Below are 24,835 nucleotides of genomic sequence, written 5' to 3' on the forward strand. Positions count from 1 at the left end.
TCTTAATTGTTCTGATTGTTTGACAACATTGACATGTATTAATTGTCTACTTTCATGCTTTGATGTTTGGATTAATATTTCTGATGCCTTGCAAACTTTGGCATGCATTTGGATATACTTCTAAGTACTTCTGATTATTTAAAAACATCGATAGATTTCGGTTTGTTTGTATGATTTATTTATTTATATATTTTTGGTATATACAAGGACTGAATTTAATGCATTTTGTTTTGACATATGAATGGATTTGGTCTGTTTTTGTTTCATTTTGTTGTTAGGAAGACAGTCAATGTCTTGATAAACAGAGACAAGAAGATAAAAACACAATGACTTTAGATGTGAAACAGTGTCAACCAACACAGTGTCTTTTTTTTTAGATTGATTATGTTTCTTATTTGTTGGTTTTCTACTAAAATTCTTGCCTTTTTTTATGTTGTTTTTTTTCTTCTTTGAAATAGAAGCTCTCTCTCTCTCTCTCTCTCTCTCTCTCTCTCTATATATATATATATATTAAAAATTGTGAAATTACGCATACACCCTTGTAAAAGTTGAGATGCATATATATTACCTTCAAGTCTAATTAAGTGTCTAAGGGAGGAAATAATTGAAATTTTTTTTAATAACTTTTATATGGATATATTTAGAAATTTGATATTATATATATATATAACTAACTATTTATGTAATATGTTTCTTAAGAATTATTCTTGATTTATAAATTTATCTATATAATTATTAATATTTATACACCAAACAAAAACAAAAATGTTTCTTTTTTTTTAATGAAGTGGATTTGTTGAGAAAGGCCAATTTATAATAATTAAAAAAAAGGTAAGGATACAAACAAAAATAGGACTAAAAATAAAAAATTAAAAAAAATAACACATCACAAGGTCACCAAGGGTGGAGACACGGTGATGATGTAGGATAATGACACAGATAAAATATAGGGAAAAGTATAGGGAAAAAAACTTTGTGGTTTTTTATTTTTGTAAAATAAAGATATAAGTTTTTTTTCCGGCTTTATGATATGTGATTTTTCATATTAGTAAAAAGTGAAAAAATTGTCTTTTTTTAGAGTAAAATCGTAAAAAAAAACTTACTACATGGCATAAAAAAACATAATTTTTTATTATAATTTTGTTTGAATTTTGAGATTTAAATTATTTTATTTAATGAAAATTTTGGAAGAGATTAATAAATTTTAAAAAAATATATATTATTTTATGTTATATAATGATTTTGTCCATGTAAATTAAAACCATTAACGATGTAGTAATATATATATATATATATATTGCAAATCTAAATAACCACACATCATAAAATTAAAAAAAAAAAATCCACCCTTTTATTTGCAAAAATAAAAGATATAAGTTTTTTTTTTTTCCTGATTTTATGACATTCATGTAAAAACAACCACGTGGTATAAAAATATGAATTTTTAACATAACTTTGTTTGAATTTTGAGATTTAAGTTTTTTTAGTTAAATTTTAAAAAGGATTAATAAATTTAAAAATATTTATTTATTTTTATCATATATCGATTTTGTCCATATAAGTTAAACTGTTAACGCTGTGTCAATAGTAATTTGTAAATTTGGGAAACTATACATTATAAAATAAAAAAAATTCATATTTATTTTGTGAAAGTAAAAAATCATTAGGTTTTACTATTACCTAAAATATATGACAAGGCCTTATATTAAGGGAAGTTGGAGAAAGTTGTCTGACTTTTCCTATTTTTGGTGTTCGTTTGTGTGATAAAAATGTCACTTGTCTCACTTTTCAGCTGAAGTGGATTTTGAACTAAACCCACTTCAATATATTTTTACTGAAATAAAAAAATCGATTAATTTATAAAAACTCACTTCTTTACACTTATAAAGTCTTTTTTTGAATTTAGAATTTCACCCAACACCTAAATTCTCCAGTTCTATTATCACTTTATAATAAATAAACACCAAAAATACTAGAAGTGATATCATTTTTCTCCATTTCAAGAAAATGATACTTTTCTCACTTCTCCATTTCAGATTATTTCCCCTGAAATAAATACTCCGCCAAGAATGTAATAGGTGGCATGTTGTTTGAGTCAACATAAAAGAGACCAGAAAAATTGAGAACTGTTTTCCAATTTGGTTTCTATTGTTTGTGTGGGGGTATTTTAAAGTGAATGATAAATAAAAAAAACTTTTTAAATGATTTAATGAGTAAGTGCATAATTCATGGATGATTGCTATTCTTGGAAAGTATATGTGCCATAATTTTTTTATAATTATTACTGCAAAATCCCTTTAAATTTAATTATCACTGCTTTTGTTTTGTTTTTGTTTTTGTTTTTCATTTTAGTTTCTAAAGTAAAAATTTCAAACGAGTAGTAATTTAAATAGAAATCACTTTTTTTTTATAAATATTAAATAGAACTCACTTTAACTTCCATCACATCATTAAAAAAATAATTAATAATTTTACATTTAATCAGTCCAATCCAACCCTAATCTATTTTTTTAATAATTAATTATTTAAGTTTAATGTATGTATCCAACTCCAATCCAAACCAAATTCTAAATTAAAGACATAAATGAAATCATTATCTAAAATAAATAATATATATAGGGTCATTTTGGGAATAATGTATCTAAAGTCAAAGAATTAGGTGGGTATATCCTAATTAAACAATTATAAACCCAAGGCCAAGTCAAAGGAAGACCTTTCAAGGAACATTCTCAAAATTTTCCAATCATAAAATTCATAAGGTCATTTTGGACATAAATTATCACTACAGGGGCATTTTGGGAGTGATAATAAATTCCAAAAATAAATCATGAAATAATAATACAAAAGAGTATGACACGTGTCATCATGCCATGGTTTCAAAACTCCCAAATTTGGGCCCCACATCGTGTATTTTATTTATTTTAAATAATTATAATTTTAAAATCTCATTTATTTAAATTTTTTATTTTTCTCTTCTCTTTTCTTCTCCAACGAATCCTCTGCTTTTTGGTGTTTTTTTTTGAAAGCTCTAAAATTTGGAGCTTTTGATCCTCAATCCGGCTTGATTTTCTTATATAGATTGGTTATAGGGTTGATGAGATTGGAAAAAGGAGCAAAAACGAACCTTTTTTGATGATTTTTGAGTGAAATTTGAGGTTTTTTTTCAGGGATTTTTTGCTACAGGGAATCAAAAAAAGCAAAAAAGATGGGATTTTGAATGGAGGGATGGGTTGGTGGAATTTAAGGGTTGTTTGTCGGAGAGGTACTACTTTTAATGACTCTTTTGTTTTGATTCTCTTTGTGTGTGCTTGTTTGCAATTCAAATCTAGGGTTTTTATGGGTGGGCATTTAATAGGCCAGTTGGGACGGTTGAGGTTTCTACATCTGGGCCATGGTGCCGGATTTGCCTGGAGGATCCGTGGGATCCGGTGAATTTTCTTCTCAGTTTTCCTCTGGAGGAGTTTTCTAGGGTTAGGTTTGGCCGGCATGGAGTTAGTGTGGTTTGATGCGAAATTTTTTTATATATATATCCTATTTGAAATCTTATTAGAGTTTGGATTGGCAGGTTTAGTGGATTACTTTATTTTTGGTGGGTTTTAGTGGAATTGATAGGTTCTGTGTTGCATTTAAAGGAATTGAATTTTATGGTTGTCAACAATTCTAGGTTTTGGTTGCATTCCCTATGAATTTTTTTTGCTCATATATGTTGATATATAGGTTCTTGTGATTTTGTATTCTTTATACCTGAAATTAGATTTTGCTTTTTGTGCTTGCTGAGAAAATTGTTTGGTGAGCATGAACTTGCTTGGTCCCAATTTTGATGTCATTCTCTTCTTTTTGTCTCTTTTGATCTTTTCTAAGTACTCTGTTTTCTTTTCATCAGTTTTTTGTACACCTCTTAATGATGATTCTGCAAGTGGGAAATAACACTTGAATTCTGATTGTTTGAGTTTTTTCCTTTCTGTATTCCTTGCCAATTTTCTTATGATGATGTTGAAGGGAAGTCTTGGTTGTGATGATGCAGCATGAGAGGCAGAAAGAGGGCAAAGTTGCGCAAATTCTTTGCTAGATTGGGTGTCCGGAACACAAAGAATTGGTTGTGTTCTGCCGAACAATTTAAAGCAAATGAAATGGTACCTGCAACCGGGTCTCAGACATCCTTAGCAAGTGGCTACATTTCTCAGGCTGGTCTTGGTGATCAGAGGATTGATACTGGGAATATTGAAGAAGCTGAATCTTCTCTTCGAGATGGGGTTTGCCTTAACTATGAGGTTAGTTTATATCTACTGATACCTTGTAACATGCTATGGTGCATTAGGAAATTTTGCATGATTCTAGAACAAAGCCATCTTAACATTTGATGAATTCTTACTTTGGGCTTGATTTTGATGTCGTAAAATGCACCTTGCTTTCTTCTTGACTAAAGGCTTTTATTCTAGACATTTTCCATCATGTATTAGGACTAATCTTGAAATTGATAAATATATTCAGAATCTATTTTGATGTTTGTAATGCAATAGCTGAATAGCTTAGTTCCTTTTTTATTTCAATGGCAGGAAATTCAAATTGAATTAATGTTCTATTCTTACTTGGGATCTTTTTTTAAAAAGGTCTGACCGCCATGAAGTCCTAAACTTTAAATACACTAAACAGTTCACTTTCATTGCCGCATTATTTATTATTTTATATATTCCACATTTGAATTTGTTAAATTTCTGTTGAGATGTATTGGTGGTAAAATATATGTTGATACTGATAGTAGAGGGTGGTTTCTGCAGGAAGCAAGAGCTTTACTGGGGAGGCTTGAATATCAGAGAGGAAATGTTGAAGCTGCTCTTCGTGTATTTGATGGAATAGACATAGCTGCAATAGCTCCTAAGATGAAAGTTTCCATTACTAGAAAAATTGGTCGGCACAAACCACAATCACCCTGGGATGTTCCACATATGTCCATACATGCTGTTAGCTTACTCATTGAAGCTACATATCTTAAAGCTAAAGCACTCCAAGACCTTGGCAGATTTAAAGGTATGAGTATATATAAATTTGAAAAGGTCAAACAAGTTCTACTTACTTTTATTTCTCCATTAGATCTATTTGCATTCAGGCATATTTCCCTGGATTATGGTCATTGAAGTGAATGTGATGAATATACAAATGCTTGCATCCATGCATGAAGGTGGGAATGTGTGAATGAACATGTGTTCAGCAATCGAAGTTGCACAGTGCTGTTGCCAATGTTGTTTGTATTGTAAGGCTGAACATAGGCAAAGAAAATAGAAATACTTTCTTTGATATTGTTGCAGGTGTTTTCTTGGTCGCACACATGCCATCAACATTTGAAGTAGTCTTATAAAGGAATTTAACTCGTATTTTGTATCCCATGCTCTTTGGTTATTAATGCAACTTTTTTTTATGGAGTGAAATATCATGTTTCTTACTTGAATGCCTTCCTATGATAATGCCTGTATATGTATTATCGATAGTTTCCTATAAATTTATTGTGGATCAATGGCCCAACCTTTGATGCTTAATATTAAAGTGGTGCTACTTGTAGCTAACACTGTATATTTTGGTTGTTGCAGAAGCTGCACAAACGTGCAGCATAATTTTGGATACAATCGAACCTGCATTGACCGATGGGTTGCCTGAGAACCTTGGCCTTGGTACGGATTGTAAATTTCTCGAGACACTATGCAAAGCTGTTGAGCTGCTTCCAGAGCTGTGGAAACTGGCTGGTTTTCCCAATGAAGCCATCTTGTCATATCGGCGTGCCTTGCTTGGTTGTTGGAACCTTGATGCCAGCACCTGTACACGGATACAGAAGGAATTTGCTATTTTTCTTCTTTATGGAGGTTGTGATGCCAGTCCTCCAAATCTCCGTTCACAAATGGAGGGTTCCTTTATACCTAGAAATAACATTGAAGAGGCTATTCTTCTCCTAATGATTCTCTTAAGAAAGTTCAATCTCAAAAGGGTTGATTGGGATCGGTCTATTATTGATCACCTAACTTTTGCTCTATCTGTTTCGGGGGAGCTGAAAACCCTTGCCAGTCAAAAGGAAGAATTGCTACCTGGCATCCTAGAGAGAAAAGAAAGATACTACACACTTGCTCTATGTTACTTCGGAGAAGGTGATAGTTTAGTTGCCCTTAACTTACTAAAAATACTTTTGAGTGCTAGAGGAGACCCTAATTGCCTTAAAGCATTATTATTGGCTTCAAAAATCTGCGGAGAGAGCGGTGGTGCTTATGTGGAGGAAGGAGTATCTTTTGCACGAAGGGCCATTTTTAATTTAAACAGTGGTTGTGATGCAATGGCAAGTGTTGGAAATTGCTTACTTGGAATTTCTCTTTCAACTCAGGCTAGATTGCCTTCGTCTGATTCCGAGAGATTGTCAAGGCAATGTGAGGCACTTGAGGCCCTAGAAAAAGCCAACAAGATGGTAGAAGGTAAAGATTATCAAGTGCTTTTTAGTCTAAGCCTTGAGAATTCTGAACAGAGGAAGTTGGAGCCGGCTCTCCGTTTTGCGAAACAGCTGCTGAAATTGGAAGCTGGATCGAATATTAAGACTTGGATTTTGTTAGCGCGAATATTATCTGCCCAAAAAAGATATGTTGATGCTGAGACCGTTGTGAATGCTGCTCTTGATCAAACTGGGAAATGGAACCAGGGGGGATTGCTGCGAACTAAAGCCAAAATACAGATTGCTAATGAACAATTGAAGAATGCAGTCGAGACATATACTCAACTTCTAGCAGTACTTCAACTGAGGACTAAAAGCTTTGCTGTTGGCATGAAGTCTTTGAAAGTAATTTGACACTTTTAGGCTTTGACGCATCAACTATTTTGAATGTCTCCTTGTAATCTGACTTTTGTTACTATGACAGGGTGGCCAAGATGATAGAAGTCTGGAAATGGAAACTTGGCAAGATTTGGCTAATGTCTACATGAGTATGTCACAATGGCGGGATGCTGAGATTTGTATCTCAAAATTGACAGCAATTAGTCCTCAATCGGCATCAAGATGGCACGCGACAGGTACTCAGCTGGATTATTTGTATTGACCTAAGCTTTTCTTTTACTTATTTTTTCCAAGAAGCAATAGAAAATTGTAGGATAGAAATACTAAACAATGTTCATTATTGGTAGATACAATGTGGTCTTTCCACCCTTCTTTATCTGTATAGGGAATAAGGGGGGATGAAGCCCCATGTCTATTGCTAAGACCCGAACACCTCATACCTTATTCTGAATAGCTTAATCCCCTTTTTGTGGATTGAGAGGCTATATTCTGGGCTAATAGCATTTTTACTAATATTTGTTCATTTCTCTACTAAGAAGTATGAACCAAAGACGAATTAGGTTAGTTTTAAATTTAGCTTAATTGTACTACATGCAATGCCAATTTTATCTGAAGCTTAATTTTGTGCAAGTGTTTTTGAGTCATTGATATGTCCTAAACCAATGCATGTCTTTGAGAAAATTGCTTGCGCAACCTTATAAAAGTGGTAATTGTTGATATATGAAGCTTAGGTGATATTTACTTAAATACTCCACAGTACTCTTTCATTTGCTTTTATACCCATGCACTTAAAACTCGACGTAAAAATCCTGTAAATAAATCTATCTCTGAACCCTTGTCTTTGCTTTCAGTGAGGAATAAAATATTTTAGTTGTACTTGACCAAAGTGGGGTATATAAGCAAATATGTTTTTAGAGGGTTACATTAGCAATGACCCACTTCCTTAGGACACGTGAGCAAAAAACACTCAACTCTTTTTAAAGATTACCTTAATTCTACTATTTCCTCATCATCTTATTATTGTTATTATTTTTCAATATTTCGCAGGAAAACTATTTGAAGCGAAAGGTCTGTACAAAGAAGCTCTGGGAGCTTATTCTAAAGCATTAGATCGAGAACCCACACATATTCCAAGCTTGGTCTCTACGGCAACTGTTCTTAGAGAGCTAGACGGTCGGCCACTTGCTGTTGTGAGAAGCTTCTTGACAGACGCTCTTCGACTTGATAAAACAAACCACATTGCTTGGTTTAATCTTGGTCTTCTTAATAAAGCCGAAGGTGGTAAATCTATTCTTGAAGCAGTTGAATGTTTCCAGGCTGCTGCTCTTCTCGAAGAATCTGTGCCGGCTGAACCATTTAGATGACTCCTGTACATACCGAGGAAATTTTCACTGTAAGCTGCTTTATACCTACAAAAGTAATTTCCTTTCTTTGAAAGTTAGTATCTGCACTTTTACTGATTTTAAATTGTTTGACATATACCTGCCATAGATTTGATTTTCTTTGCCTGATATATATGGTCCTCTTGTGTTCTTCTATATAAACTTTTTTAAGGCATAGATGAGTTTAATAGATTTGTCATTTGTAAAAGTTGAATTCAGATTGATCTTGGAACTGGTTGTATTCATAAATTATTGAAAACCAGCGAAGATTTTCAAATCGCTCATATTCATAACGTCGATCTAATTGTTTTGTTTATGCAAATCTTTATTTTTACTCATTGATGCAAATACAAGGGATTCAGTGGAGCCGCTCACTTCTCTGCTCACAAACTTTGTTCAATGATCACATGTAGACTCGGGGAATAAAGTTGTTTAGATATGATAACCACTCTCTCCGTTCTTTTTTATCTGTCACAAATCCATGTTTTTTTATCTGTTATTTTTTGAAAATAACATCAAGAAACATTTATTATTATTATTATTTTTTTAAAATTATCCTTAACACTCTATTCAACGCTCTCTTATAAAAATTAAATATGAGAGAAAAATATGAAGATATAAATTAGGGGTAATTTTGGAAAGATAACTAATTTTTTATAAAATTTTGTGAAATAACTAAGTTTTTTGGTACATGAAATTTGGTTAATCACGACAGATAAAAAGAAACGGAGAAAGTACTATTTATCAATCCTCAGTCAATAAGGAATATTTTGTCGAAGATGGTTATATGTAGGTTTCATTGGTTGCAAGATTTTACAGGTTTAGAATGGAGAAGTTGAGGTGCTTGATCTTATGCTTCCAAAAATTGTTGTTTCTTTATAACAATACCAATTTGCAGTGACTTAATCTGCGGAGTTTAACAGGTTGAATACTGAGGTGAGATTATTTGTGGTGAGATTTTTTTTCAATATTAATATCAAGATTGTTTTTGTTTTTGTTTTTTGTTTTGTTTATACTGGATTTATGAATGTGGTGGAATTTGCTGATTATTCCTTCCTATTGACCAATTGATGATATATTATCAATGTTTTTACTAGATAAGGTTTTTCTTTCACATTGAAAGTATACAATACAACTTTTCCATGGTCATAATTTTTGTTTGATTATGTGTCTCATTTTTTTCTTTTTAATTTTAGGAATTAATTTTTATATAATAGTCTAATTTGTTTGTTTGAGTGACTTATTTATAATTTAACTTTTTGAAATTTGTAAGATGACGATTATTATTATTATTATTATTATTATTATTATTATTATTATTATTTTGATCATGCATGTGTTTATTATTATGAGATGATCTTGAGAGAAAAAAATCGAAAATGTTTAATAAAAATAAAGATAAACAATTTAAATAGTTCCTTATTTTTTGTGTTTTTTTTTATTTAGGTAACTTAATTTTAAAAAGTTACGATTTGGTCTTTTTACCTTTTAGTATTTTTTACAATTTCGTTGTCGCAGATGATTACATGTGGCATATGCTAGGTCAGATATCAACTCTGAACAAAGATATGCTATGTAATATACTGATATGCTATGTAATATACAATATGTGATTAATGTTAATGACGTATGTTCGAGTGATCAAATCTTTAATGACGTATGTTTGAGTGATCAAATCGTAACAAAAAGTAAAATACTAAATCGTAACTTATTAAACCTAGGTAACTGAAATGAAAATACACAAAAAAAGGTGGGGATCATTTAAGTTGTTTATCTTAAAAATAAATAAGTATTTTATTAATTGAATTTATTTTATTGGTCAAATATCATTTTAGCATGGTGATCACCAAGAAACCTCACTCACTACCTTTACAAAAAAAATAAATAAATAGATAATTTCCATTATACTCTATAGAAGTTATTTTTACTAATTTATTCTCACAAAGTATTGTTACAATGAAAGATAATAAATTTCTTATGTTTATTTTCAATGCTTTGGTGCTTTTGAATTATGTTTGGGTTTATTTTTTTCAGAAATAAAAATACTTCTTACTTTCCTTTTTACTTGTCGTATTTTGAAGTTTTTTTTTTGTTTTTTTTACTTGTTCATTTACAAATTTTGTGCAGCATTAAATAATATTTTTACTATTTTTTCAAATTTATCCTTTAATTTAATGCATTTGTACAATTTTTAATAAATCACAATCAACTAAACATTAAATCATATACTTCCATTTAGTGAAATTTTAAATAGAACTAGTTTTAGAAAATAACGAAAAATTGTAAGCAACTAATTTCAACTAAATTTTTTTAATCGGTATGAATTAAATAAATATGACAAATAAACAATATATTACTTGATTCTCGGTAAAATGAATTCAAAGTTTTTACATGCAGTCTTATGTTATTTCTTTCAAAATAAATGGAAAATATCAATGAAAATGACAAATAAATCACCATAATATCAAAACCGTCTTCACAATAGTAAAGTTTTGTTATACTAACACTCTTTACAATAGTAACTAAATATAAGCCTGCATGTAATGAGCTCACATCTCCCAACTTAATAGTAATTTATGGAGGATTAAAATAGATTAACATATTTATTTTTAAACTTGATTTTGATTCAATCTTTTCTTGAAAATCATATAAGTTATAAGATTTTCAATATAAAACTTACCGATGAGGGGGTATTTTATCCTATCCTTAATTCAATATTTTCCACCAATATCTCAACATACCTTTGGACTTGTATTAATTATTACAGCTAATATACCAGATTAATATTCATTTTAATTATATATATATATATATTAAACTGAGTTCTTAGATTTTTTTTTTCTAAGAAAGAATTGATGTTTTTTATTTGAAAATTTGAAGAAAAAAAAAAAGCTAGCAGATTTTACTAATCAAATCACATTTATTTATAAGGTGCTGTTAAGATATATTAAGCTTTTTATTTGGATAAAATTTGAATCACACTTAACATACAACCTTTTATATCACACTAAAGATGCTTTCACTCTAGGGGTGGCAACGGAACGGGGCGGGGGCGGGGATGCCCCTCCCTCCCGTCCCGTCCCCGTCAATGGCGGGGACAAGATTCTCCATCTCCGATTTCCCGACAGGGGAATTCTCTTCTCCATTCTCATCCTCGAGGATCCCGGGATTCTCGTTAATAGAAAAATATTATTACATATTGGAACATAAATATACATAAAATTATGATAAGATCAAAACTACATAACATGGGGCTCTTATATCTAATTTTAATTGTTATTAATTTAAAATAAATAGTTTATGTGATTAAGCAGTAATTAAATTAAAATTAGAATTTTTTTATATTATTACCTAGGCCATTGAATTTTTATGTTGGAAAAAAATTATATATATATATATATATATATATATATATATATATATATATATATATATATATTAATCGGGTTGGAGATCCCCACGGGGCAGGGAGGGCATTCCCCGTTCCCATCCCCATTCCCATTTAGGAAACGGGGGCGGATTGGCCCCCGTCCCCGCCCCCATGGGGGAGGGATTCGGGGAATCCCCATCGCTGTCGAGTCGGGTCCCCGCGAGGATCAAGGATTTCCCGCCCCATTACCACCTCTATTTCACTCAAATAAATGAAGATCAAAACAATAAACTCAATGTGCAAAGGTAAATAATGTTGTGTAAATGTACCCTAGAATAATTTTGAAATTACATACATACCACTAAATAATACATATAATTACGTATATATCTCTAGGGTTCAAATTAGTTGAAAAACCATCATTTAACAAACAACAAATATATAAAATAACCATTATACCTTTTATATATATACCCTCAAAAATTATTGTAAAATGACCATTTACAAATATTATTTGTAAAATGACCATTTACAAATGTTATTTTTAACCTTTTGCATATCTTAATCTAAGTTATAACCATAGTTAATAAAATTTGATTAACTTCTGTAAAGAGAATCTAACAGGAGCAGCATATCCATAATTACCTATATTTTTCAAGGGGGTATATACAATTATGTGACACCAAAAAAGCTTTCACGCAAATAAAATGAAGATCAAAACAATAACTCAAAGTGCAAAGGTAAATAATTAGTAAAAGAAACCCAGATTCATGTGAAAATAAGTGCATCTCAGTAAGAGTATTACAAGTCTGCAGTTAAGCTGAAGAAAATCACAAGGTCTGAAAGAATGTCTAAAGCTGCTAGATACATCACAACATTAAAAAGACCCTGAAACACGGAAATAAACCCCGCCGGAGTTTCCTCCCGAGAAACAATTACATCGCTCAACGATGATCCGGTGCTCTAAATATACAGTCCCGTCTATGTTTCACAGTGTCAATGACTAGTATGGCAAATCACAATCTAATGTAATCGCATGAATGTAAGGAAAGAACATAAATTAAAACCCCATACAGAGGGTAGCTCAAGTGAGGAGTAAAACAATGGCATCAACAGGCCTCTGTGTTAATCATGTCGAACATCTTCAATTTAATAATATTGCTTCATCTTGGGAATTGTAAGAGATAGAGATCATGAGGGACATACCCGGTTGCGATTACCCGCTCACCATAAGACCTTCCATGCAAACAATGGGCTGCCTTGCAAGCTGCTTCTTCCCGTAGGTACTCTACAAGAACGCAACCGGCTTCGAACAACTTGAGGTCTTGTGCTTGCTTATCACCAACTTCAGTCTTCTTCACAAACATGGATTTCATATTGGCATCCTCAGCAGGTGTTTCCTTACCATTTTCATTGCCCGAGTCCGGTTTGTCCTCCACATCAATAGCAATCTCAGCATTTGCCTCTGATTTGGGCATTGGCTCTACCTTATCATTGACATGATCATCAATTGTGATCTGTGGACTAGCAACCTTCAAAAGCTCTCTCTGAAGGGTGGAATCATCTGGATTATCTTTTGCTTCACTGCTTTTAATGAGTTCTGTGTCACTGGTACTCGTGTCTTGATCAGCGTCTCTTTCACCTTTAAGTTCTTCAGTGTTTGAAGATGGAATAAGATTGTTCCGCTCTGTGTGACTGCCTCCTTCTGTGGACTCTATCCGAGTTGATTCACCATTAGTTTCTTTTACTGGAACCATTGGGTCTGCTCCGCTGTTACTTTTGTATCTCACTAAATTCAGAGACTTGATGGTTCCAAACCTGCGTGTTTGTAAATGACAGATGCAAACACTCATTCAGTTACAGCTTCTGGTAGTGGTGTTTAAATCAATATGGTTAGTACCTAGCACACTCTAATCGAATGTCTTCGAGTGTTTCCTCGATTTCATGGTCTGATAGCAGTAAAAGCTCTTCTTGTACCAACTAGTTCAGATTCATAAACCAAATTAAAAGATGCCATCAGAATTCTCAACTAAGTGTGGAACAAAATGAGAGGTGAGAACTTTTGAAGAAAAAAATGGATTTTCATAATCATATACTACCATATTCTTAAGCTGCAGAACCTTTGTTGGGCTGGCGAGTAATGGCTTGGCGGGTTCTGGAATATCATATGATGGAATACCCCTGGTGTCCTGAAAACACAAGTGGTTGCGCCAGGTGATAAAAAATGAGAAAATCATTTTATAATGTGACAAAATATATTGTTTTAGTGGGTAAATAGAAGGCCAAAAAACACCCTACCTCCTCCAGATGGGCATGTGGAGTAGCTTGAACTGCAATAAGGACATTTCCACCTAATTTCATTCCATTAAGTCCAGCACAAGCCTTCAAAGTTGTGGAAGGTTCTTCATACTAATATTAGAAAAGTAAAACAAATGAAATTCTATAACATCTCAAGTAAGAAAGAGGCTTCTATTCAGATTATCAGGAAAAAAATAACAAGAGCTACCTCCACAAAGGCACATGGTCCATTTATCTCCTCCTTGAACTCGAAATGGTATGCTTTCAATGATCCAAAGGCACTAACAATTTTCGATGAGCTAAAACAAGAAAAAAAAAAGTGAGTATGGTTCTATTTGGCAATTAAGCTTGAATAAAATAGTCTTGTGGACTCTGTTTTTGTTTATTGTAGGCTCAACATCATCCTCTGGGATGAGCACAATTTAGGGCATCAGATCTATCCAATTTATCAGATCTGCATTTATTTACTTGTTGCAAGTTCAAAGAGTTATTTCCTAAATTTGTGGCAATTCCCTCTATTGACCAGAGTGGCATTCATCTAGGATAGGCAACCATCATATGAAAAATGTTCACTACTTCACACAAGAGAGAGAATTAAGATAAATGTAATCATGAATATCCATGACAAATCTGCAAATGACAATCTTGTTAGAACTTACCATATCAGAGGATAGAACATTTGATATTCCAGCTATAAAAATCTGCACCAGCAAAGAAATCGAAAATTAAGATAGTAAAACATAACAAGGCACACCAAGTTCAAGATAAACCATGAGAATATGGCCTGATGTTTTGAAACCTAGATCAACCCGCTTAGTGAAGCTGATTTTAAGTTTTTCAGTTAAAATTTATAACTTGCATCCTTTGTGATCCCATTTATGGCATGAATTCAACTCTAGATCTGCTGAAACACAAGCTGGGAATAACCTGCCATCCTTTTACAGTCGCAAGAGGGATCTTACAACAGGGCAAAAATTTAAAATCACTTCCCCTATTGCCTTGACTTTAGATAAACACTCCTACTCTCAATCACTATTTAAAATAAAAAGAAGCATCTCAAGATTTCTCTTGCGAAAAACCACAGGTAGAAAGTTCTGAAAGATAAAACAAAAATGTATGTGACCAAGGTCAGTACCTTGTTGGGTGAATCTTCAACGACATCAGATATTGTCTTCACTGCAGCCTGAAGTTTCTCTTGATTTCCAGTCTGCATGAAATATTGATTTTTAATATAACACAAAATTGTCAATCATAAGTTCACATTTTGTATATTCCATGAGTTAATAATTTGTTACTTTAAGCCAACTGCTACTGATTTTCTTGCAAAAGGAGAAACTGCATGTACATTTGATACTGAAGTAAGTCGAGGCAAACTGACAATAATACCACTGCAAATGAAATGTCTACTACATGCAAAAGAAATGTTTTGAAGCAGAAAAGGAAATTTACATAGTTGTGACATCTTCAAGAGTAAAATAACAATAAAAATCATTAGAATCAGAGAAATAGAACACATTGGAACAATTCGAGATTCAAGTAAAAAATAAAAATCAAGTTCAGACAGCTATTAATTGGACAGTTCAGCAGCCAAAACATATCTTTCAGAATTTCCTTTATTGGGAGCATGACTAACATATTTTGGCCATACCTGGCATTGGTAAAAGAACTTGCTAAGTTATAGAAATGATATAACCAGAATCATGGCCAAATTTATCAGAAATTTGATCAATTAAATTATCACATCTTCATTAACTTAATAATTACTCCCAGATGTCATGAGGCTTCCTGTGTGAATAATAGATGTCATTTTTATAAAGCTGAAATTTCTTCTTTTACAAGAACTACATGTGAATTACTCCTGAAATTATCATGATAATTACAACCATAACAAAATCCAAGTTCAAAAAGCAAATTATCTGCAAAGGTTGCTAGGTTCACAATGAAACCAGTGCAGTGGGCCTTGTCGACCATTCCTTCGTATTGATGAGAATATGGCATTTATCCTTTCAGATTCATATGAAGCATGATTCAAATCACCACTAATAAACCCAGGTGATTAACAATACGTTGTCTTGGCCCTCTTATAAGTAAAATAACAATAAAATCACCACCATTACCGAATATAGTCTGAGAAAATAGAATGAACAAATTCGAGACCTGAGTATAAAACAAAAATCACAGCTATTAAGTCAACAGTTTAAGCAGCCAAAACAAACCTAGCGGACACAATTTTCTTTATGGGTAATATGACTAACAATTTTGGCTATAATTGGTACTGATAAATGAAGTTGCTAACTTACCAAAATAACATAAAAAGAAGTATGGTCAAGTTTCTTAGAAATCGATCACTTAAATTGCCATCTATTCATCAACTTGATAATTGCTGGTGGATGTCATGTAACTGCTTGCCTAAATGTCTTTATTAAGAGTGCAGTGAAGACAAGAAGTATACCAAGCCAACTTTAAAAGAAGTGACATAATCACACAACATATCTTCATACTAGACAGCATATTGTGATTGTGAGAAGGCTACTACCTAGATTCCCAGGAGATAAGGGTAGATAGAGGACCCATCAAAGCAAGTTAGCTTTATGCAAAACACAGTGAGGTCCACTGCGAAGAAGGAAGATGTACTCCTCAGATAATAAACCCTTGATTTGTGCCAAAAAGCAAACATGCTTGACGGTTCTGTAGCTAGTATCAATTTGTAACTTCCTTTACAAATAAAGAAAATAAAAGACAAAAGAGTCACCAACGACTCTACCAACAGTTAACATCAGCCACCAGAAATAAATTGTGAGATAAGCAGCAAACACATCAACCCTTGCACTACACCTGGAAGTCTGCTTTAAAAAGTCCTCGCTTTGTCACCTTTCTGAATGTGAATAATGACACACCCAACACAAATACCCTAGTTAAGAGAATCCAACATGATTGTCAGATAAGATTTCATCTGAAACCAATAACATCAAGCCTTGCACAAACCAAAACTAGCTAAACTAAATAAATAGCCACTCTGAAGAAGTTCTTAAAGCAAGCTTTAGTTATCTTTCAATAAGTATAAGTGTTGCAAGCTATGACAAAATATAACGCAATTTGCTTCAAGAAAATGCAAACTGAAAAACAGCATTTACTCTTCAATTTCACTTAACGAAAATTCTAAATAACCATTTATAAAATTCATGGGAATCAAATCAAAAAGTTGAAGGTCTGATTTCTTTCCACATATGAAATGCGAAGGCACCAAAATTTCATTCTGGTGACTCATGAGGAGCAGTGATCATGCAAGTGGCTACATGCTAATATTATGAGATTTATCAATCCATGCAAGAAAAGAAAACACATTGATCCACAGCATATATAAAAAATTATCAAATTCAATAAGCAAGAGACTCTTCAAGTAAAGATATTAATAGCAGAAAATTTTTTTGTCGTGCATATATTCACAAAAGTTAAAAAAAAAAGAATTAAAAAGAAGCTTGTCCAGATATTTGCCAATGGAAATTGAATATATAAATTTTCAATTATAAGAAAATAACCACACTGTATCTGAAATGCACGGATAATGTGCACAAACAAGCTGCCCCAAAATAAGCAATTTATATTTATCTTTGTGAATTGGAGAAGGAACAAGGAAAATATAATAAGAAACACAGATATAGAAACACTGCAGGAGCATTTGAAGTGAAATATAACGCCAATAAGAAGGGAATGGCCAGAAGTATATGCTTGAACATAGCCCTCATTCTCAGTATTGTCAGAATTTGTAGCTTGGCACCAACATCACAAATTGTAATTACCATAGAGCATACACAAATTGATTCAATGTTTTTTAAATTGAACTTGCAATCTAATCCAAATTTATTTGAAATTAAATAAATTCAGCCTTCATCATCTTGCAAGCCTTTTTTCTCAAAAGGTGAAGTTCACTCTAGATGTTGGCGCACCTCAACAGTAGACTCGAGAAGAGAAAAAGTTTCTACAAATGGTTGTTAGGAAGCTTTTAATTAATACTAGGTCATAATACACAAGGAAGTGACCACTCCTTAGAAACTTGTATCTTGTTTTCACAATAAAAACAGTGAACAAAATTAAGAATGAAAAAATAAATTTTCTTTAAAAGACTAGCATCCAATTCAAACTAAACTTTTTTTATTATGTGCACTAAAGGCTATCTGATTTCACTGTTGAAATATTTCTAAAAAGTTTTGAGTCCTTAGTCTGGTAAAAAGAAAGTGGTTACTGTTACAAGTTCTCATACTAAGTAATACACAGGAGACTATATTAAATCTAAATATCTCAGAGCAAGAAATAATAATGGTAGCATACAAAGTACAGAAAGTAAAGGAAATAGCATATCCAGAAATCTTACTGCTGCTTCAACAAAATCTTTGGGGCGCCGGATTTTGAGAACAGACCCAAACAAGGATTTGCCATCAAATGAAAGAGCTGCAGTTGCATCCTCAGGTGTAAGAAATTCAACTACAGCTTGACATTTTTCTTTGTTGACCTGCAAGGAATACCAGACAAAGTGATTAATGCACACATTTTCTCACAAAACAGAACAACAGAAAAAAAATAGAGGGGTGCAGTACAGATAAGCCACTTACAATACAACTGATGCATGGCTTGGTTCCTTGGATGTGATTAACACCAGATGACAATACAAAGTCATTAAGGCAATCAACCAAAGCTTTCTCTGTGGCAGATGGTGGCAAGTTTTCGATATAAAGTCTTCTTATGGGCCTTGTAGCCTGTGTTAGTTGAACAGAATCAATTGATACACTGACTCCCTGCAGATGTTACATCTATTGAATGTGCAGACTTTGGCTTTATTGTAGAAGACGTGAGAGGGCTAGGAGAGACCAGCTCTTGAATTTTACTCACAGATGACTGGAGAGTAGCAAGCAAAGACCCTGTATGGGCATGGCTGCTTCCTGCAGGAGGCTGATCCCATTTAGCACTTTTCCTCTCAGGAGATTGAACAGCTGGAGGATTGTTAACAGCAACTTCTGTTCTCCTTTTCCTTGGCGAGTAGCCACCGAGTCCACTACCACGTTTCCGCTGATGCCCACTTGAATAACCGCCATTTCCAGATGTTCTATATTTATCATCATCATGATATTTTCTCCTCGACTTATCTTTGAAGGATGATAGCTCCCCATGGTCACGTTCATGATGAGACTGTCTGGCTGCCCTGGGTGAATTTGAAGGGGACCTATCTCTCTCTCTCACATGTTCACGACTCCTTGATCTTCTCCTTTTTGACCTTGACTCTTCATGATGAGCTTGTGAGTGCTCTTTCTTCTGGTAATTTCTATCGGAATGTTTAGTGTCTTTCAATTTACCAGAATCCTGCCTCTTCAAGATGGAAAGATCAATGTCTGCCCTCTCCTTATCATCACTACGACTGTGATGTTTCCTTTTCCCCTCCCCTTTAGACACTCTACCTCTCACATCGTGCTTATTCTTTTCAAGTGTATCCTTAAATCTTTTCTTATCAGTTCCTTTTCCTGAATGGTCTCCAGGCTGAGCAGCAGTTCTGGCTTTATGGTGAGTGTGCTTTTCCTCTCTGCTTTCTCTATCCCTGCCACTCTTGTTGCTTGTGGAATCCTGCCTCAATCTGGAATCTAAACCTAAGTTTTTTTTATCTTTACCTTCAGAGTGATCTCCCTCTCTTTTGATGATTCTCTCATCAGTTCTATTGGTACTCTTCTTCACCTCCTCATCTAGATCTTTCATGTTCTGCCGATTCCCATCAGATTCCCTTCAATTCCTCAACTGTGCTCTTAGCCTCTGAAACAAGTTTCTTTTTTCTTCTTAACATGATTTCCTCAAAGCTAAATGGTCGTGTCCGTGCTGCCGTGCTGTCCTTAGGATTGTTTCTCAGACCCCTTTCACTATGCTTAGTTCTTCCCATCTAGTTCTATGCAAAAAGCCAGATCTAACACCTCAACTACAACTCTCTGCTCAAGTGAACAAACAACCCTGCAAAGACTATCTACAAATTATACAAGCTGAACAAATCTAATTGAAAAAAACCATCCCTTTCTTCCTCAACTTCTCCATTTTTCAATTTTCTTTTAGTATGCATCAGTAGGTTCATAATTACTATCACAAATGCAAAAATTCATGCTTTCTCATTGATCTAAAGTCTAAACATCATCAATAGCGCTCCTTATATAATTCCCACAGGTCAGTAATGCTAATTTTTGAGCTTTTTCTTCTCTTAAAAGCACACATAAAGATGCATTTTTCAAAAAAACAAATTATCAGTACAAAACTAGCAAAAATTCCTGATTTTAATGAACCTATCATCTCAACAATGAATTTCCCGAAAAATTCCAGATCATAATCAGAGTTGAAAAGCATTCAAAATTCACAAACTTTCTCAATTAAACACCACCAAAACAAACAAACAAACAAAGCAAAAACCCTAAATGAAAGAGAACAAGCTGCTAAACAACAAATCAAACAAAAAGGAAGAGGACGAACGTACATGGGATTAGAGAGGGTCAGTTGCGAGAGGTTGGAGGAGTGGCGTCGGCGGCGGCGCTGCCGCCGGCGAAGGGTGGCGGAGTGGAAGATGAGAAGGGCCTCGCGATGAGTAGGCCAAGCAAGGAATGGCGATGAGAAGGGCTTTCTAAGTTTCTGCCTAGGGATAAGTACTCGGATAATGTCACCTCGAGATCAGAACTCATGATCCACTGCTAATCTTAAAGCATTCACTTTAAGCATAGATCTTGAATATTTGAAATCATACGGTATATATATATATATATATATGAGGTCGCGTCAACTATGAATTACGAATATCTGTAAATATAATATCTACGGATGTTCGTGCTGAACCACTGGATTCTAATCTAACGGATATAATGAAGAAGAGTTCTCAATTTAGGATGCCATGTTCATATAAAATAGTGTGAAACATATATAAATAACGATAATGTGCTTCACTTGTTGCTCCAAACCAATGGCTGACCAAAACAAACCAATGGCCCAGTCGCGCAAACCAATGGCTCACTAAAACCATTACTTCACCAACCTATGTGCTTAAACCATTAGCTTGAAAGTCATTGTTTTGAAAATTTGTGCGCTGGTTTAGCACATATTTTCTCTCTATAAATAGGCGATGAAACTCTCATTTTTTGGGAAAGAGGAGCGGGGCGAACCCACTCAGAAGCACGGGGACGTGCACAAACGCCTATGGAATAAATGGGGATGGGGTCGAGCTACGTGGTTTCTGAACCACCCATACTGCAACCACTATTCATAACTCCTGAAAATGTGCCTGAGCAGGAATCGAACTCTCACCACTCGGTGAGAGCTCTATCGGCGACCCGTGTACCAATAGACCCAAAGGTCGTTGGCGATGAAACTCTCATTATACACACAACTCATTAGAGAGAAAAGTGAGAGCGAGGAAATTAGAGAGAAAAAGAAGAGTAAGAAGTGTTTTCCCATTTAGTAAATTCTTCTATTTTTGACCGTGATATCCTTTATTTTTTAGGACCATTTTTTATGAATAACAGTATATGAACATTACAGAAAATAATACTGCCGGGAGAGGGATTTGAACCCATAACCTTCCCCTTTACACTTTGATATCATATCATTGGGCTCACTATATATATATATATATATATATATATATATATATATATATATATATATATATTAGTTTTTGAGGTAGTTACCATAGATATTTACATGAAAATTTATTTTATTTACATAATATAGATTAATTGTAGTAAATATGATTTTTATAATAACATATGGGCAATCACTACTTTCAAACACCATTTCATTTTTACAAATTAAACTACATTTATAACCCTATGTAGGATTAAAGAATCCGTTTTTTCAACCCTTTGCCCTAGGATTAGTTAGGTTGATTTCTCGCCTCTTTTGGCTTAAAAATAATACAACATCTCCAATTGAATTATATATTAAAAAAAAAACTACAATTAAATCTCAAGCTGCCATAAATCCAAAAAGGTATAGAACACACACAAATCAGTTCAACATTGAGCTTAACTTATTGCAAAGAAGAGCAAAAGCAGCACAACAAGCCTTAACAATGTGATCGGTTTTTTCATATATATATCTTGATACAATTGATAATAATAATAATTCTTATTGATACAATCTTCCCATCGTGACGCATCATCGCCGAGTACAAGTTTTTCGATGTCCAGCAGTCGGAGAAAATCCTATTGCCGATTCAACCTTGAAACCATATGGTCAGTTTTCTGCAATGAAGAGGAAAGAAGGCATTAAGAAACCTAAACGACACCAATATTACAAACAAGTTGAACATTCGAAACTTCGTGAATATCAAAGTAAACTAGAGAAAAGCTATGGATTGATTTAGCTCTAAATAAAGAATAAATTAAATAATTTGACATATATCTCGTATAAGATATTCATTTTGGTCACTTCGTCAAATATGGACTCACGTAAATGCGTCTCATGTCGAGAACTTGCTTCTAAAATCTAACATGCATAGAAGGCATTGAATGTATTGAAATTACTGACCTGCTCACTATGGGGCAAGTACTTCCCATCAAATGTAACAACTACACGGTCCTTGCCGTCAACACCTTGAATCTTGTCGACAGAGCAGTAAAAATCTATAGCTGACATTCTGTGATTGAAAAGAATTAGCAAACAGTTAAACCAGATTCACTATCTTGTGATACTTAATAATGGAAATAAATGTTAAGGATGATTCCTCGATCTGGTGATCTTGTTGATGGAAACTGATTCACTTTTTCAGAAAAAAAAAAAAAAATCCTGGATCATAATTGCAATTCAAAACACAAATATGAACATCAAGAAACTAGGAACAATATTCGTAATCACAGCAGCAATAAGTCTAAGACCCTAATACATGACACAAACCCCAGATAGACGAAGTTTTAGATAAGGAAATAACTACATCTTTTAAAATAAGTACTACTTTGTTGGATTGAACTTCATAGAACTTTGGAAACCACCTTGTGCAATCAAATTTCTAATGGTGTGTGTGTCACAAATAGGAACACTATTCATAATCACAACCGCAATTTGTTTAAGACCCTAATGCATACCCCAAACAGACAAAATTTATAAATGGAAATAAACAACTTTTTAAAATAAGGACTACTTTGTTGGATTGAACTTCATAGAACTTTGGAAACCACCTTGTGCAATCAAAATTCTAATGGTGTGTGTGTTACGTATAGGAACACTATATGTAATCGCAACCACAATTTGTTTAAGACCCTAATACATACCCTAGACATACAAAATTTATATATGGAAATAACAACAACTTTTAAAATAAGGGCTACTTTGTAAAATCGAACTTCATGGATCTTTGGAAACCTCCTTGTGCAATCAAAATTCTAATGTTGTGTGTGTTACGAATAGGAATACTATTCGTAATCGCAACCGCAATTTGTTTAAGACCCTAATACATACCCTAGACGGACAAAATTTATATATGGAAATAACAACAACTTTAAAATAAGGGCTACTTTGTTAAATCGAACTTCATGGATCTTTGGAAACCTCCTTGTGCAATCAAAATTCTAATGTTGTGTGTGTTACGAACAGTGTTCCACTATTCATAATCACAACCACAATTTGTTTAAGACCCTAATACATACCCAAACAGACAAAATTTATATATGGAAATAACAACTTCTTTTAAAACAAGGACTACGTTGTTGGATCGAACTTTCATGGACCTTTGGAAACCACCTTGTGCAAACAAAATTCTAATGGTGTGTATGTGTGTTAAGATTTAAAGCGAGCACACGCATGAACCTCTGTCGACAAGAAATAAAATGTAAATTGAACACACTGCATTGCATGATATAATTAGCAAACAAATACATACAAGAGTAAAAGAATTCAACTCACATGCCATCACCAAAATCCTCGTTGATAATCTCTTTGATGCTCTCTCCAAAATGCATGACAGCCTCATTCAATCTGAAAAAACATTTAATTTAGGGTTTAATTGCATACACCTCTTCCAAATCCATCTTAATCACATCAACAAAAATGTCTTCTTCTTTTTTTTTTTATACTTCTAATTTCGATTTGCATGAAATTATTGAAAATTTGAAGTTATGGTCACAGCCTCGTGCCCTAAATCAGTAAAGAGAGATAGAACCCTAAGCACAAAATTAATCATGAAATGGTGAAAATTTCATTGAAATCATCCTTTCCTTTATAGAATTCATGGTGAACACCGATTTCTAAGCATCAAGTTTCAAACTTTCGATCAGAAAACTTCAGGATAACCAATAAATTTCCAGAATTAGAAGGAAAAAAGATTGAAATCCGAACAGCGAGCGAGAGGCAAGAGTGTTGTTTGACCTATATACGGCAGGTTCCTGGATGAGATCAGGGCGGAAGGAACGAAAGGGAGGGGCCATCATCTCAGCGACAAGGTCGTCGTCAAGCGCTGGAAGGGCGGCACGGAGGGCGGCGGTGGTCGGCCCAGGCTTGAGCTGCGCCTGGCGGCGTAGGAGCTGAGCAACGTAGACGTTCGTGAGGCCCGTCTCCGCTGCGATCTGGCTGTGCGTCTTCCCCGATAGCCTCTTCGCCGCCATTAGCCGCGAGATCACCGCCGCCTTCTGAGCTCCATCCCCACCCAATCCCTCCATCGTTGCTCGCTCTCTCTCTCTCTCTCTCTCTCTCTCTCTCTCCGAGTTCTCTGAGTTCTCTGAGTGTCTCTGTTTTGATATTTATCTGATTTTTTTTTTAAATTTATAACTTTTTATAATCTTTATTTTAATGGAGAAATTAAAAAAATGGAGGGAAAAATAAATATTTTTACTGAAAATGTAAGAATTATCATGTTTTATTTTAGTCATTATTGTTTTTTAAAAATTTAAAATTAAATTTATTTATGCACTATTCCTCTATATATATATATAGAAGGCCAGTCTTCTATAAATATCTATAGATAATTATTTCAAA

The 24,835-nt window shown here is 33.6% G+C and overlaps 3 protein-coding genes across 9 annotated transcripts; 1 reads left to right on the plus strand and 2 right to left on the minus strand.

The window, feature by feature from the left end:
• Nucleotides 1-2,983: 2,983 nt before the first annotated feature.
• Nucleotides 2,984-8,464, plus strand: LOC120275711 (protein NPGR2). Of its 7 annotated transcripts, none has more exons than XM_039282386.1 (6): nucleotides 2,984-3,262; nucleotides 4,025-4,271; nucleotides 4,779-5,028; nucleotides 5,586-6,811; nucleotides 6,891-7,041; nucleotides 7,853-8,464. In XM_039282386.1, exons 2-6 carry the CDS (start codon nucleotides 4,026-4,028, stop codon nucleotides 8,167-8,169), a joined length of 2,190 nt encoding a protein of 729 aa, XP_039138320.1. In that variant the 5' UTR covers nucleotides 2,984-3,262; nucleotide 4,025; the 3' UTR covers nucleotides 8,170-8,464. The 7 variants fall into 7 exon arrangements, with proteins under 7 accessions (XP_039138320.1, XP_039138317.1, XP_039138322.1 ...); XM_039282383.1 differs by lacking the exon at nucleotides 2,984-3,262 and adding an exon at nucleotides 3,315-3,428; XM_039282388.1 differs by lacking the exon at nucleotides 2,984-3,262 and adding an exon at nucleotides 3,425-3,475.
• A 3,829-nt stretch (nucleotides 8,465-12,293) lies between these two features.
• Nucleotides 12,294-20,481, minus strand: LOC120275308 (splicing factor U2AF 65 kDa subunit). Its single transcript, XM_039281840.1, is given in 11 exon segments — nucleotides 12,294-13,375; nucleotides 13,458-13,537; nucleotides 13,657-13,746; nucleotides 13,856-13,966; nucleotides 14,064-14,151; nucleotides 14,513-14,556; nucleotides 14,991-15,062; nucleotides 18,228-18,365; nucleotides 18,466-18,654; nucleotides 18,656-19,843; nucleotides 20,355-20,481. Coding segments are annotated over 10 exon segments (2,409 nt in total). The 5' UTR covers nucleotides 19,598-19,843; nucleotides 20,355-20,481; the 3' UTR covers nucleotides 12,294-12,720.
• Nucleotides 20,482-21,820: 1,339 nt separating this feature from the next.
• Nucleotides 21,821-24,569, minus strand: LOC120275256 (cyanate hydratase). The gene is made up of 4 exons (XM_039281778.1): nucleotides 24,230-24,569; nucleotides 23,768-23,839; nucleotides 22,397-22,505; nucleotides 21,821-22,110 (listed from the first exon to the last, which is right to left on the minus strand). The coding sequence occupies exons 1-4, from the start codon at nucleotides 24,517-24,519 to the stop codon at nucleotides 22,072-22,074; spliced, it is 510 nt and encodes a 169-aa protein (XP_039137712.1). The 5' UTR covers nucleotides 24,520-24,569; the 3' UTR covers nucleotides 21,821-22,071.
• Nucleotides 24,570-24,835: the final 266 nt, after the last annotated feature.

This window comes from Dioscorea cayenensis, chromosome 14, assembly GCF_009730915.1.
Source record: "Dioscorea cayenensis subsp. rotundata cultivar TDr96_F1 chromosome 14, TDr96_F1_v2_PseudoChromosome.rev07_lg8_w22 25.fasta, whole genome shotgun sequence".
NCBI lineage: Eukaryota > Viridiplantae > Streptophyta > Magnoliopsida > Dioscoreales > Dioscoreaceae > Dioscorea > Dioscorea cayenensis.

Coding starts and splice junctions, on each gene's coding strand:
- LOC120275711 (XM_039282383.1), top strand. CDS start 3,337: ATGGGTGGGCATTTAATAGGCCAGTTGGGACGGTTGAGGTTTCTACAT. Junction 4,272..4,778: donor GGGTTTGCCTTAACTATGAG/GTTAGTTTATAT, acceptor TGGTTTCTGCAG/GAAGCAAGAGCTTTACTGGG. Junction 6,812..6,890: donor TTGGCATGAAGTCTTTGAAA/GTAATTTGACAC, acceptor TTACTATGACAG/GGTGGCCAAGATGATAGAAG.
- LOC120275256 (XM_039281778.1), bottom strand. CDS start 24,519: ATGGAGGGATTGGGTGGGGATGGAGCTCAGAAGGCGGCGGTGATCTCG. Junction 22,506..23,767: donor GAGGATTTTGGTGATGGCAT/GTGAGTTGAATT, acceptor TTTCAATCACAG/AATGTCAGCTATAGATTTTT. Junction 22,111..22,396: donor ACTTGCCCCATAGTGAGCAG/GTCAGTAATTTC, acceptor TCTTCATTGCAG/AAAACTGACCATATGGTTTC.